General features: G+C 37.5%; 3 protein-coding genes across 4 annotated transcripts; all 3 read right to left on the bottom strand.

The window, feature by feature from the left end:
* Window positions 1-1,909: 1,909 nt before the first annotated feature.
* On the bottom strand, window positions 1,910-6,019 carry LOC103982683 (probable prolyl 4-hydroxylase 3). Its single transcript, XM_009399673.3, has 7 exons — window positions 5,687-6,019; window positions 5,477-5,561; window positions 4,005-4,102; window positions 3,806-3,903; window positions 2,892-3,021; window positions 2,588-2,775; window positions 1,910-2,499 (listed from the first exon to the last, which is right to left on the bottom strand). The coding sequence occupies exons 1-7, from the start codon at window positions 5,878-5,880 to the stop codon at window positions 2,426-2,428; spliced, it is 867 nt and encodes a 288-aa protein (XP_009397948.2). The 5' UTR covers window positions 5,881-6,019; the 3' UTR covers window positions 1,910-2,425.
* Window positions 6,020-6,641: 622 nt separating this feature from the next.
* Window positions 6,642-8,616, bottom strand: LOC135611051 (ethylene-responsive transcription factor ERF053-like). Of its 2 annotated transcripts, XM_065106311.1 has the most exons (2): window positions 8,142-8,616; window positions 6,642-8,057 (listed from the first exon to the last, which is right to left on the bottom strand). In XM_065106311.1, the coding sequence occupies exons 1-2, from the start codon at window positions 8,417-8,419 to the stop codon at window positions 7,136-7,138; spliced, it is 1,200 nt and encodes a 399-aa protein (XP_064962383.1). In that variant the 5' UTR covers window positions 8,420-8,616; the 3' UTR covers window positions 6,642-7,135. The 2 variants fall into 2 exon arrangements, with proteins under 2 accessions (XP_064962383.1, XP_064962382.1); XM_065106310.1 differs by having other exon boundaries at window positions 6,642-8,616.
* Window positions 8,617-12,955: 4,339 nt separating this feature from the next.
* On the bottom strand, window positions 12,956-15,153 carry LOC135608810 (probable prolyl 4-hydroxylase 3). Its single transcript, XM_065101855.1, has 4 exons — window positions 15,150-15,153; window positions 13,999-14,200; window positions 13,693-13,880; window positions 12,956-13,574 (listed from the first exon to the last, which is right to left on the bottom strand). The coding sequence occupies exons 1-4, from the start codon at window positions 15,151-15,153 to the stop codon at window positions 13,501-13,503; spliced, it is 468 nt and encodes a 155-aa protein (XP_064957927.1). The 3' UTR covers window positions 12,956-13,500.
* Window positions 15,154-15,446: the final 293 nt, after the last annotated feature.

Here is a 15,446-nt window from a genome sequence, read left to right as displayed (position 1 = left end):
GCGGTGGGAAGAAGTAAAAGGAGAAGAGAAGAAGAGGTGAAGGGAGATTAGAAAAAAGGAAAAAAATGGAGAAGAAAAGAGAGAAAAGAGAGAGAGAGAGAGAGAGAGAGAGAGAGAGAGAGAGGTTCTCGGAAGGAGACAAAGAAAGAAAAAGGAAGAAAAAATATAATAGAAAAAAATAAATGAGAGGAAATGGGCGAGAGAAAAAAAAAAAAAAAAAAGCAAGAGAAGAAGAAAAAATAAAAAATAATAAAAATAAAGGAAAAAAATGGTTCGATGACTTGTTTTGATACCAAATGGATTTAGATGAAGTCCAGAAAAATTACATGAGATATGATTTTGAATTCTCTTATGTGTCTATTAATTAGATTTATATTTTAGATTATAGATGGATGAATCATAATGTTCGTTGATAATGGGATGCTTATATTGTGAAGAAAACAAAATGAGGAAAATGATGTTAAAAAATATGAAAATGAGAGGAAGGAGCTGACTTACATGTTTACATGGAGGATATGTAATTAGAGTAAGTATTTGATGATTCCGTCTAGTTTATTTTTAAAAATATAAATGTATGTGTTTGATATTTATAAATATTTATGATTGACATATATTATAAGTCATTTTATTATCTAAAAATATTATGAAAGGATTTGTTATGTTATAAGCATAAATTAATTTATGCTATCGGAGTCTTATGAAATTATCTATTCAATCATTATCTTGGAAAAGTATTGAAAAATATATAAATACTATTGGTTTTGAAATGATGCATTAGTTTTAGAATTATATACAGAAAATTTTAATAAAATGTCTAATTTTGTGTGAAAGAAATTGATATGTTGTTCTTAGTAAAATGATAGTTGTCTGATCAGTTTGATTATGATCTCAACCCTATCAACAAGGATATACATTGGTGTTTGTTCAAAAATTAATTTCTTTTGGATCATAACAAAAGGAGATATATGTTACTTATATCATGGGGGTCAAACATGATTCTAAATTTTGTCATGGGGATATAATATGACTACAGCTAATGATATTACTATGATTGTACTTCTTATTATATTTATATTTATGAACTCTTTAACTATATTTATATAAATAATATTCTTTGTACAATAATGTTTATGCTTTGATACGTGACATTAATTATACTTATGCTTACTTTATGGAAATATATTTAAATGCATCTTGTTTGGAAAAGTATTGTTAAGAAGACATGATTTGAAACGTATATGAAAATTACTGTTTGTAAACTGTATAAATATGAAAAAAGATTTGGTATTAAACATTTTATATTAATAAGTAATGATTTTGCTATGCATATAAAATTTAAGTTTCTGTATGAGAATAAGAAAAATATTTGATATCTATGCATATTTCAAAGGTGTGTTTTGAATGCACCAAAAATTTATTTATTTTTTTTAAATATTTATTTATAATAAATTTTGATCAGCTTGTGAGTCACATTCACATTATATACCGAGTTATGGTTTGCTCATATAATCATCTGTAAATTTTTTAAAGTTACACAGCAAAATCATCATTGATCAATTATTGATTGAATTATGTAGTTATTCCATTAAAATCACAATCCATTAAGATTACTTTGTATATGTATATATGTTAATTGAATTGAAAGGTTATGACTCTTAAGAGGTTGTTGAATATATTGAATGTCTTATGCATAGATTGAGTTACGTTATTAATATCTTATAGATTCATTGATTATGAATTGAATTATATAACAATTATTATGTGATAATTATTTATTCTGGTTCTGGTCATGATTGAGTTGTTAGAATTGCGATATTGTTCCGTACTCAACTTTCTGCTGGGTTGGAGGGGTTACAATGTTAGTATACAAATGGGAAAAAGCATTGAAGTTTCTAATCAAAACATGCAATTAAGTACTTCAATACGCAACTTCTTGATTTTTTTTTTCTTTGGTTACATGAAAGAAGAAATGATTACAGAGTAAATTTACATCTACGTGCTATAAATAAAAATCATTAACTTGAAAGGTCAACTTGCCTGCTAGCATCTCGGTTTCTACATACCATCGTCCCATAAACCAATCAAACATAAATAAGACCCAGGAAATGAAGATTTCACATGGATGGGTCGGGGCAGTCGTACATCCAATGATTAGTTGAAAGTGTTAACTTGTCTATCAAAATACTCATATGTAATTGGTGGCATTGTGATTCATCGAGGTGGTCACAGGATACGAGGACTTGAGGACCACAAAGTTAGCTCGACAGAAGACTTATGATAGGTTCCAACCAAAAAAGATCGGAGTGTTGGAAGTTATGTAATATATATATATATATATATGTTCATCTGCAATACGCTCAACTTTCTTTCTAGTGTAGGCATCAAGACACAAGGATGGAACACAGTACCTTGTTTAGTTTGGTAGCTAAGCCCTGTACTCGTGCATGCGCATCCACTTTGTAGAAGACCACTTATTTCCTTTAATAACAGGACATCCACCTGCAATGAGTGCAATAACATTCTGAACGTTTCAAATACATCTGGAAATTGAAACTTCAATCAGGTGGCCAAACACCATTCAACTAACCGTGCAAACTAGATGGATCTGGAGTGGCATCTGGCCTCATGCTCCAGAAGAGTAATGCATCTCCCATCTTTGGTTTAACAGAAAGACACTGCTTTGCACAGTCTGATAGCTCATTATACCACGGTAAAGAACTGCTATTTACTTTCACAGAAGGGAACACAGTTTCACCACCTTCCTCAACATCAGAACTGAGCAACAGAAATAGTTGCAAATGAAAGAAAATATGTTAGAAATTGCATGAGAACTGCACCAGCTTACTGACAATGTTATCAGTTTCCAAGTATAATGAGGGGATGATTCTTACAGATACATGAGAAGGGTAGCAATACGTTGACCCCCATTTTTGGTGTTGAATTCATCATTAAAATAATCATAGTGCGGTTCATATTTCTGACCAACTTCATAATGGAGAACCTGAAGACCCTCGCCATGTTCTGTAAAAATATAAAACCAAATTTGAGGTGAAAGATAAGATAAGAAAGAAAAGAAAGAAAAAAGATAAGCATCTGAAGACGAAAAAAGCACCCTTGAGAAACTGATACTAGAATAGAAATGCATAATTTATTTTGGCAAAGAGAATAGCGGCTTGATCACTTTGATGAACTGCTATTTTACTAAAGCGCTGATATATACCACCATTAATAGTGTAAAAGTCAAACAATTATATACTTCTAAAGTTTATTATAATTCCACAGTGAATAAATATTATGACATTTTTAAGACAAAAAGATGACCCAATATGTAACATTATCAAACAAATCATGCTGATGTTTATAATCAAGTGCTACACAATCAGACTTTGTGATAATGGCATTTCAGTATATAATGACCAGTGTGAACAAGCATTTCAGCTGCACATGGTATCTAGTCGAAACACTCAGTGCAACTTCTACATATAACAGTTTTACATATACCAGTAGTCAAAATAACATATTTTTAAAGAAGTAATACTTTACAATAAAGCAGACCAAGAGGACTCAAATATGTCAGTTATAGATGATATGAGCCAAATGATTTAAATCATTTTCAAACAAAGACATACATGTTAGAAGTACTTTGCAAATGCCCCAAAACAAATTAGTAAAAACTGTACAATCATTGGCTATAAATACTCACAAGAAGACCAAAATATGGTGCATCAAGTAGGAGAATTAATTTTGTAGTACCCACCGATGAAGTTCTTCAGTTTGTACTTTGTATAATATGCTGAATACATACCTACAGGTATAAAGGTATAATCTGCTATCCTTTTCTCAATTGCATGGATAATTTTGTCTTTTCCTCTTCTAAGAAACATGCCCGAACTCGTCCTCACCCTGAAATATATATATATATATATATATACACACACACTATTACTGAAAACATTTAACTAGGGAGCAATGTCCGATAAAAAGATAGTCAGTGAAATGCAAACCTGCTGTCTTTACTCCGACCAGTGGCACTATCAACAACTGTTGATTTCTCCATGTGAGGCTTTGCTAACTCAATCAGATAGTCACACTCTTTCTTGGACTAATATAATTGTATACAAAACCATCCATTAGTTCCGATAGAATATCATTAATGAACCTTGCTAAAGGTATAACATGTATAGCCTAACTAGGCAACATACAAAGAAAACTTGAGTCACCACTGAAAAGATAACAGCACAAAAAGATATTTGAAATTAATTGCTCTCTTTTATCTGGCCTTTCCTTCTCACCATAAGTGTAACAAAGCTAAGGATGCCATGTACGGAAACTTTGTTTTTGTAAATCAAGCAAAACTTGCAGCAAGACTGGCCCAAGGATGAATAATGATCAGAGGTGTCTCACAAGCCAGATGTAATGCTACGCTTGATGGATAGGTCCACATCACAGACAGAGGTCTATGCATGAAAAAAATATGAAGCACAATTTTTTTCCAAAAACATGTCAAAAATAAAGCAAAATAAAATTCCATATATGAATCTCCAAGCAGAAAAAGCTTTTCTTTAACAAAGAACCAACAGAGTATAAGATGGTAAAATCAAGAGTTTATAGCTTAAGTCAGCAACAACATAAGAAACTTGATGATGTGGAAAACCAATGATATTGATGTATGCCAGCATGATAATAATTACAAGGACACATAAAAGGTCAATCTGTACTGATTCATAACAAAAGAAAGTCAAGAATACCTTTGAAGATGATCTTGGAAGTGGCCTAATAAAGATATGGGCACTGGAGATCTTAAATATTCACAAAGGGAAGATAAATGAGGCAAATTTTCTAAACTATAGTTCCTTAGTGGTTGATATTCTTGGGTAAGTGCACTGTATCAGCAAATAAACTTCTAGCAGCACATTTCTTGTAAAGGTGATGATAAATTGGTTTTGGAACTGAGAATAAAGATAAAGCCAATGCACAATCAGTTGAGGCATTCAATCTGACCATGATATCAAAGAACTCACAAGCATTGAGATATGCGACAAAGATGCTACTTCATCAATAGATTCAAAGGTCGTCAGATAAGTAGCCTAATTCTCTCAGCAGCCTTTCATTGGGACAAAGAATTCCATAAGGCATGACCGGAACAATTGTAACTCATTTGTGCAAACTCACGGATAGATTAGGAGAATCTCTCTGCAGAGAGGAAACAAATGGTGGAAATTCCACCATCTGACGGATCCATAAATGAAGCTAATCTTTCACAATCAAAGTTGAGAAATCAAGCAGAATACAAGCAATTACTGCTATTCCGGTTTCTTCCCAGTCTTAGAACAGACCTCATTACTAATTAGATTCAGAAGCAGCATATATATTGCACCTTTCAACAAACGGATTCTGTCACGCATTCCAACAAATGTAACAGAAGAACCAGGGAACAGTAATAAAAGGAGGAAAGCAGAACATGAAGGAAACCAACCAGAAAATTGTGGTATATAAAGGCCCTAGGCTCCCATGAGAGCATCTCCGTCCACTGATCCCCTATCTGCCCCATTTCATCCTTCCTGCAAAATCCGAAAACACAATCAGCGCCCAAGAGCAAAAGGAGCCCGCAGATCCGTGGCGAAACGCCAACAGGTCCGATCGATCTCCTCACGCAATTACAACCGAGAGCAAAAGCTTAACGTACGCCTCGTGGACGGGTCGACGGGGGCGGAGGTCGGGCTTAGCGCGGTCGTCGGAACCGACGGGGAGCGAGAAGATTCCGAAGGCGAGGAGCATCAGGAGGACGACCGACGCGGTCAAGAGGGCGGCCAGAATCAGCGTGAACGAGGAGGATCTCCGGCCGAGGAGCGTCCGGGAGTACCGCGCGCCCCTCGCCATGGTTGCCACCGCCTCTGGGAGACCGCGGTGATCTTGGAAGAGCAGAGTGCCGTGTTGGTGGGTTTGGGGGAAGAGGGACTTCTTCTACGGTGGCTTCTTGGCGTTCTTGGAAGTCCGCGTTCGCGTTCCTTCGTGACATATCTCGTCACTATTACAGAGACCGGATTTGACATAACGCCATTTTTTGGACCAGTTTCACTAACCAGTCTCGTCGTACCCAAGTATTTCTCGCGCCATAAATCGCGTTTTCTTTGTCTAGAGTCGTTTTAAGTCGTCATCTCTTCATCCCAGATTATTTATATCCCTATATTAGTATTTCTTTTCTAAAAATTTAAATTTAATTCTAACATATGAAATGTAGAGTTCAACATCTCCTCATCATTCAGAGTCGTCTTCCTGACCAATATTTCGCCGACACGTGTTCAACATCTCATTATTATATGAAAACCTCTAAGTAATCCAATTATTATAACCCAATCAAAATATTAATTAAGACGTCAAGAGCGTGAGTTTAAATATTGTATTTCAACTTTTAAGTTGTCTAATAATCCAACTAAATCATATATCGTTCTTAAAATATTTATCGGTGGGTTTCTGCTTCACAAGGGGGGTGGATTTTTTCGTAATTTTCTAATATTTTATGGAGTCATGAAGAACATGTTGTCGTCTTCGAAGCTCCGTATCCTTCACTCTACTCAATCCATGAAAAGGAGGTGGGAAGAAAACAGAACGTCCCACTGTTGCTGATCAACACAAAAGGAGGCCACGTAAGCTGAATGTTTGACTTTGAAGAACAACAAAGCATGGGTGACGATTCCGACCCCTGTAAAGGAAGGAACGGAGAACTCCAAATCGTCTCCGTTTCTCCTTCCTCATCACCCACTACAATGACTTCTTCTACATGCATACGACGACTACAAGCGACATGAGTGTGATAAGATCTATAAGAAGTGCAAGGATCAACTAAGAATGTGGAGAAACCAGAAGGTGCCCTGCTACTGTTGTGGCTTGGAAAAAAAGCAGCCAAAACAGGGATCTATTGGCATCTGAAGTGCAGCAGCAGAAGGATGTATGAAAGAGCACTGAGGAATGTCTATGCTCTAAATCATATCCCTTGGCATGCAGATCAGATTTGTATGTTCACAGGCTGCCCCATAAAATCTGCAACCAGTGAACTGTTCCTACCCAAATCAACTGTCCTGCGTGCGTGAGTTCTCTAAGCTCCTAAAATGATGAATAGTGATAGAGTGTGTGATCACTCCTTCCACATAAACAAGGAGGGAGAATAAGGATTGGAAGAAGCAGAGGTGGTGGCAGTCTCCTGACATGCTGGTGTAGAACTGGAGCGGTCCATGTCGGACTCAGCGATGCTGATGAGGGGGGATTGGAAGAGCAGGCTGTTAGCTCCGTCGATGTCGTCCCACACGGAGCTCCCCGGACCCCAGGTGCTGAACCATGCTGCATCGGCGTCCTCCCATACCATCTCCGACGGCTGCGGCGTGGATTCCGTTGTTCCGAATGCCGCGGGTTCGCTTCCGATGGGTTTGCACAGTACCGATGGGGAGTCCACAGAGCTGGTCGTGCCACCGGTTGTAGTCTCAGCTACGGCAGATGGAATGTTTGATTGCCTGGGCTCGTCCTGCTGTTGGTGTTGCTTGGATTCTTGCGGAGTGGCAGGAGCAGAGGACGAGAGGGAAGAACATGAAGCCTCACCTCTGCTACTACCGCCACCGCCGCCTTTGCCCAGGAAGAGGTTGGGGAAGTTGAGCCGCGCGTTGTCGCCCCTGAGCTTGAATGCCTCGCGGTCATACGCGAGGGCGGCGTCCTCCGCAGTGTCGAAGGTGCCGAGCCAGAGGCGGGTGCGGTTCTTCGGAAGGCGGATCTCCGCCACCCACTTCCCCCAGTGCCGCTGCCGTACGCCGCGGTACAGCTTCGTCGGGGCCGAGACAGAGGGTAGCATCGGAGGCCGGAAGAATCCGGCATACACCGAAGACGGCGTTCGCCTCCTCTCCTGCCCCGAAAAGTGGCCCCGCGGGCTGAGGTGTAGCGACTCGCTCCAGTACTTCAGTAGCTGCTCCTGATACATCTGCTGCTGCTGCCGAGTCATCGCCACCGGGGCCGCTCCCTCCGTCATAAACAACGGAGAAGGTGGATAAGCTCCAATTTGATACGGATGACTGCGCGCAAAAGATATCATCTGCTGCTGCTGTTGCTGGTGAAACCGATTCGAACTGGGGAGAGGCAGGGTGGGTGGCGCGTACAGAACGGGCTGAGGACCCTCGCAAGCGAAAGGAAAGATCGGCCTCGAAGATGTAAAAGGCCGGGGCGAACAGGCCGGAGAGAGCGCGTCGAAGGAGTACGAGGTGGAAGAGGAAGAGGGAGAGCGGTGCCGGTCTGGGCTTCTAATCTTCTTGAGCGGCCTAGTCGCCTCCCAGCTCCCCGGCGGCGGTGGAATTCGCCGCGTGCCCTCGGGCACCACGAGCTGCAGTTTCCCCATCTCTCTTCTCCCGCGACTCCCACCGTTCTTCTCCGACTCCATACACAGCCAGCCGCCCGCTCCCAGGAGATTGTTCCAACGGAAGAAAGTCCAAATCCCCGGTCAAAGAAGAGGGATGGAGAGCTGACGGCCGGGAACCGCGGGAGATGTGGGTGGCTTGCAGGAAGTAGGCGGAGGGGGAGAGAGAGAGAGTTGCCGTGGTCGTGTTGTATGCTGTGGCTCGTGACTCTCCGGGGTGGTGCAGCAGCGGCGCCTTAAGAGGGAGGGAAAAAGAGGGCGAGGCAGATATTTTGACTCCCGGACACGGTCGGTGGAGTGGGGCCCGCCGCGCAAATTCTTTTTAGATTGGCCTCTCAGGCGGGCCCCGCAATGAGACGAGACCGCACGCGTGGACTTTGAGATCCAACGCACGCCGACCTGGCCATCCGCACGACTCTCGAGGGCCGCCCCCCGCGCACGTGCTTTCCAAAGATTTGCCTCCCCCGCCTTCCCCACTTACGTCGATCTGACCTTCAGCACCCATCTCAAAGTCTCGCTGCTGTTGGCCATTCCCCGCGGTTCGACCGGAAGCGATTCCCTCCCACTTTGGCATTTATCCTCCCACCAACAAGAAAACAAAAACATTTTTTAAGCGCCCACAAACAGCAAATTTGTTCCCACAGTGATTCAACTTCCAAATCACAATGGAAGCAATTGCGCAGAACCATTTGTGTGAGCATATAAATATATTTTCTTTTTAGTGTAGAAATAGAAAGAAAATCTAAAAATCTTTTAATTATTTTCAACCATAACAAATCCCGCGTGTTATATGTACATCATCATCTCCTCCATTCTCCTACTGCAGTCACTGCCCAAGAAATGTATTAAAGATCTTTCAGGGTCTCCATCTCTCGGCAGCATGCAGACAAACTCGTCGCGTCAACCCAGTCCATATCATCCCCCTTCTCTTTCGGCAGCCACCAGAACAAGTCAACCACATACGGCCGTCGTAGAGTCGGTGGTCCGCCGGCCGCCCTCATCATACCGACACCTTCCATCTTACTATAATAACGATAACAATAATGACAATGATAAAAATATTATACTACCAAGTCACATAAATATCAGCTTCCTTTCCCTTATAGCTGTTGGACACATGTCTCTTCCCTCCTCACTACCAAGTACTTCTTCAAGCTTAATCTATTACTTGATGGTTGACATACTGCCATACACCACCATCCATCTCTCTTTCTTCTTGTGCTCCTCACCTTCAGGAAGTACTAGTAATTTGTTTTGTATATCTCGTATCTTATTTTAGGTGATCTACCATTATATATACCAGTTCTTGGGGTGTGGTCGATTGCCACAGTATAAGAGGGGAGCAAGTGTCAACCTTATCAAGATGGAACTTAAGGAATAAGTGCAATGTACACCATCAATGGTGATTAGGGTTGGCCACTAAAGTTTTTAGTGGAATATATTAAGTTAATACCTAGGATTAGCGTGATGGGTGCCTATCTTTAGCTTGGTGTCATCAATCATTAGGTTTATTAATATAGGGTCAACCATAAAGGAAGGGTGGTGGGAGTGGTATCTTTGTCTTAGTTAAGTACCGTGGTCAAACGATAAAATGATTGGTTATGGGTCCATCAGCACCATTGCGGATGGATTAGTATTTTTATGGTGATTATGATAGGCATAAAACACTTGACATCTAACACTACATTAATTGGTCCTAATTGAGTTTATGAGGAGTATAAACATTAAAAAGATAAGTTTTTGATAGTGATACCCATGATCGTGATGTCTGATGCTTCACTTAACTAAATATCAATTAGGGAGATGCTAACTAAGTTGATTGCTAAAAATCATGATATTTGATAATAAAAATATTTTGATTATAAGAATATTAGTAACATTTAGGTATGTTATGTATTATACATATTTAACTTAGGAATTAATATTAGAATATATGTTGTATCAAAATTTTTAAGGATACACATTTTGATTTCTTAACCTAGATATTGATTTGAATCTCGAGATCCTACTATGCGTCTACCTTTGGGTGAAGTGTTACAGAAGAAAAATCTAAATTGAACCTTACAAGACTTCATAGAGGACACATCCGTTTAAATATGAAGGATTTGATCAAGTATTGAGTTTATGTGAATGCAAAAAATCTTTAAAAAGTTTAGGTTTCGAATAACGTACATAAGGACATTACATTTAAGATCGTAGTTAAATACTTATAACAGTTATGTATTTCTTTCTATTATATATATGATCATGTAATACCAAACCAGAAGAACATGAATAACAATTGATTAAGTCAACTTCTGATTTCATAAGGTCAAGTCAATCATTATATCATTTGAATAAATTATCAGTTAGATAAGGTATCGATAATTTTTCATTTTTCATGTATTGTCATCCCCGTCGTGTAAACACAATTTTCAAACTTTGTAAGAACATATATATAATTTTTTTTAATATTTTGTTACCGAGGGAATATCATCAATATGATATTAGATATATGGGAACAAATAAATTCACTCAGCACTAATGTTATAAAAAAAATATAATAATTAGTGACACAATAAAGAAAGACGAGGTAGAATCGTTAGTGAGAGAGCAACAAGATCTCCCCACATAATCGAGAAGTAGCAAGTAAGATCGGTCCATTTTGTATCGGAACCGGTGATGATCCCTCCAAACCATCATCCATTCATGCGTGATGAAGAGGTGTGATCGAGGGAAATGTATGTACATCTGGCACACGAATCTCAACGCACATTTGTCTGCCGTTAGTAAACGTGTCTTCCATCGGTAGGAAAACGGCAGGTTGATCCTGGTGCTGGCTGGTAAAATTGGAACTCTGTCGGTAGATTTCTTTGAATTGCTATATTCTTGTTTCATTGAGCATGAAATCTAAGTTCTTTTTCCCCGCAGTAATGCTGATGTTGGACGATTATGATCTTATTGCAACTTATAGGGTCCTAATTTGGTTTAAGTTTGGGGTCGAAGGACATGTCAAGCAATTTGCGTCTATGCTGTGGCTTGCTATATATATATATATATATATATATATATATATATATATATATATACTCCTTAAGAGGTTTATAAGAAGGTAGAAATTGCAGAGGAAATAGCTAGGATCAGAATCGAGATATGTGTACTTGTTGATGCAAAGAATCTGGCAACAGTATCGCTCAATCTCACCTTGATGTCATTAACAAACTAGTGATCAGTATGAATAGTTACCTAGAAAGGGATCTAAAGGAGAATGATTGGGTCCATCTCATGAGGATTTCAACAGCTAGTTCTTTGGCAGCTCTTCCTGAATCATCTTATGTAAAATCTGTTCCTCTGAGGATAGTTTTTTTGTTTGGGATGTGGATGGTTTTTTTGTTTTTCCAAAAAGAAAGTACATATTTACTTCAAAGACCTAATACTAGGTAGACTATGCTCCTCGGAGGACAAAATTTGACCAAAATCTATTGGCCATGATCCCCTCCAAATACTAGAGGATTGGGATGTGGATGAATTGCTAGCACTCTGTTACTGTACATGGGCATTGCAGTATTTGCAGCTCTTGAATAAACTGCACTGTCTCTGGTATGTGTTACATGAAAACAGTATATTAATTGTTTTGATTGCAGTGTATATTGGAAAGAATATTGTGCTAGAACAATTTTGGGCTAGCAAAAGAAAGTTATAATTAACAAAATGGATGGATTGAAATGATGTGCTATGAACTTGGAGCAGAAATTTAAGTTCATGAGATGTCTATCGAGAAAGATAAAGCTATCTCACACAATTGATCATAGGGGTTCATGTGTTAATATATTGCAAGAACATTGTTTGGTCGGAACTGGATCACCATGTTACAAGAAGCTCGTTTTGACATGGCATCAACATCTTTATCCTCCTTGGTGTCAGTCAAAGGCTAGTTTTATGGGGTATGAGCTTTAGGCTTTATGTTTACTCAATTCTTTTTCTCTATAAGTTTGTCTTTAGGTATCATCCAGCTGGTAGCTATAAGAAGCACCAAACCTGGAATTCTCTTGGTTTATTTGATAACCATAATTATGGACAGAGTACTAATGGTTTCCACTAAAATCATATTTGATGGAACTCATGTTCTGATGGTGTCTACTTGTGATGGTCTATATTTAGTTGTTTACCAACTCCATATTAATGGTTTCCACTAATAACCATAACCCATTTGGTGAACATTTATATTCTTGTGAGTTTGAAAAAAAGGAGACTAAAGTTGCTTTGTCATACATTTACATCCCCAACCACCGGAATCAAGAATTTATAAGGTTACTTTATATGCCTCATATCATCCTCTTTTTCTCTAACCATCCCCGAGCATCACTGCTACTATCATCAAGACTGACGATAGGTCTGCTGCTTCGTATCTCAGGTTGCCATCTCTAGGTCTGCTTCGTATCTCATCATGAATCATGATGACAGGAAAATTCTGTGATAGGTAAGGAGGGTAAAACAGACGAAAGGTTGCAAGATTATTAGTATTCAAATGTTAGTATACAAATGGGAAAAAGCATTGAAGTTTCTAATCAAAACATGCAATTAAGTACTTCAATACGCAACTTCTTGATTTTTTTTTTCTTTGGTTACATGAAAGAAGAAATGATTACAGAGTAAATTTACATCTACGTGCTATAAATAAAAATCATTAACTTGAAAGGTCAACTTGCCTGCTAGCATCTCGGTTTCTACATACCATCGTCCCATAAACCAATCAAACATAAATAAGACCCAGGAAATGAAGATTTCACATGGATGGGTCGGGGCAGTCGTACATCCAATGATTAGTTGAAAGTGTTAACTTGTCTATCAAAATACTCATATGTAATTGGTGGCATTGTGATTCATCGAGGTGGTCACAGGATACGAGGACTTGAGGACCACAAAGTTAGCTCCACAGAAGGCTTATGATAGGTTGCAACAACAAAAGATCGGAATGTTGCAAGTCATGTAATATATATATATATATATATATATATATATATATATATATATATATATATATATTATCAAAGCTCAACTTTCTTTCTAGTGTAGGTATCAAGACACAGGAAGGATCGAACACAGTACCTTGTTTAGTTTGGTAGCTAAGCCCTGTACTCATGCATGCGCATCCACTTTGTAGAAGACCACTTATTTCCTTTAATAACAGGACATCCACCTGCAATGAGTGTCATAACATTCTGAACGTTTCAAATACATCTGGAAATTTAGACTTCGTTGTAAATAGGTTCCAAAAGTTAAACTTCACTCAGGTGGCCAAACACTATTCAACTAACCGTGCAAACTAGATGGATCTGGAGTGGCATCTGGCCTCACGCTCCAGAAGAGTAATGCATCTCCCATCTTTGGTTTAACAGAAAGAATCTGCTTTGCACAGTCTGATAGCTCATTATACCATGGTAAAGAACTGCTATTTACCTTCTCAGAAGGGAACACAGTTTCACCACCTTCGTCAACATCAGAACTGAGCAACAGATATACTTGCAAATGGAAGAAAATATGTTAGAAGTTGCATGCAGAACTGCACTAGCTTACTGACAATGTTCATCAGTTTCCAAGTATAATGAGAGAATGATTCTTACAGATACATGAGAAGGGTAGCAATACGTTGACCCCCATTCTTGGTATTGAATTCATCATGGAAATAATCATAGTGCAGATCATATTTCTGACCAACTTCATAATGGAGAACCTGAAGACCCTCACCGTGTTCCGTAAAAATATAAAACCAAATTTTAGGTGAGAGATAAAATAAGAAAGGAAAAAAAAGAAATATTAAGGCATCTGAAGAAAAAAAAGCACCCTTGAGAAACTGATACTAGAATAGAGATCTTTTCAATGTATAAAGGTACTATTATTTCATTAGAGGATTAAGTTACTGGGTGGTTTCAAGTGATCAATTTTATATCAAAAACTATTTTTATTATTTGATCAAATTTCTTTATGATTTGATTGATTAAAATAATTTAACATTTAACCACTTAAAAAATATAAAACATAAAATATTATAAATTTTCCAAAGATATCAATTTAGATGGTAAAAATCTTGATAATTGATAGCTGATAGCATAATTTTGGAATCTATTATCGGGACAAAGAAAATGTCCAAATAATAAAAAACCCAGAGAACAATTCCTTTGTAGTACATTGTTAAAATAATAAAATATCCAACTAAAAAATAATGGGACTTAAAAACATCAAAGTCTTTGCCTTATGTAGTATCAACCTATAATACTAACTGATTTATAATGAAAATTTATTTAAAAAATATTATTATTATTTTAAAGTGAAATATTTTTTTATTATAGCATTTACTTAAAAGTTTATTATGTCAACTAATGCACATAATTTTGTTTACAGAAAATTGAGGAAAGAACAATGATATCAGTCGGTGATGATGATGAGCACAGTGATAGACGTTCCATATCAGAAATATCATATTTCAGGTAAAATATTATAAAATACGAAATCTATATTGATACTTTTTTCAACATCTCTTATCTTATTTGAGAAGTACAATAATAATAAAGCCAAGTTGTAAAGTTCCGATCATAGATCTTTTGTTATCATTATGATCTATAGAAAATCATTTCTTTAGTTAAGAACATTTGTTTCTTCATCTTATTTGAGAAATAAAAGATAAAAATAATGTTTCATATATTTCTTAGTACATCAGTAAATGGTAAATGTATAATAGAATTTGTATAGCATAACATGTTAATTGATGATATACCCATGTCACCATTATGATGAGATTTGATTAATTTCAAATAATTTTAATGCATTGCAATATTTTAGAACCTAATCCACTTGAAAATTTTATCAAACATGTTTTACTTGGAAATATAAAAATTGGATAAAAACCTAACGTGAAGTAAAATGGATGATATTGGCTCAGTTGTTCTGGTTACTAGAGTAATCCAAACATAGTATTCTTGACTATCTTTTGATTGATTAATCTGCATTCTTGTAATTCTTAATGTATATGTAATAATTGTGAATATTAATGTTAGTCAAAGTTTGATGTTTC

This window comes from Musa acuminata, chromosome BXJ2-4 (genome assembly GCF_036884655.1).
Source record: "Musa acuminata AAA Group cultivar baxijiao chromosome BXJ2-4, Cavendish_Baxijiao_AAA, whole genome shotgun sequence".
NCBI lineage: Eukaryota > Viridiplantae > Streptophyta > Magnoliopsida > Zingiberales > Musaceae > Musa > Musa acuminata.
The sequence above is the reverse complement of the archived record's forward strand: the minus strand, read 5'-3'. Positions and strand labels throughout refer to the sequence as shown.

Bases quoted from the DNA above. Each gene is read 5' to 3' on its own strand.
- LOC135608810 (XM_065101855.1), bottom strand. The intron at 13,881-13,998 runs GTAAGAATCATT...TCTGTTGCTCAG, and splicing joins GCTACCCTTCTCATGTATCT to TTCTGATGTTGACGAAGGTG. The intron at 13,575-13,692 runs GTTAGTTGAATA...CACTCATTGCAG, and splicing joins AGATCCATCTAGTTTGCACG to GTGGATGTCCTGTTATTAAA.
- LOC135611051 (XM_065106310.1), bottom strand. From the start codon at position 8,419: ATGGAGTCGGAGAAGAACGGTGGGAGTCGCGGGAGAAGAGAGATGGGG.
- LOC103982683 (XM_009399673.3), bottom strand. From the start codon at position 5,880: ATGGCGAGGGGCGCGCGGTACTCCCGGACGCTCCTCGGCCGGAGATCC. The intron at 2,776-2,891 runs GTAAGAATCATC...TCTGTTGCTCAG, and splicing joins GCTACCCTTCTCATGTATCT to TTCTGATGTTGAGGAAGGTG. The intron at 2,500-2,587 runs GTTAGTTGAATG...CACTCATTGCAG, and splicing joins AGATCCATCTAGTTTGCACG to GTGGATGTCCTGTTATTAAA.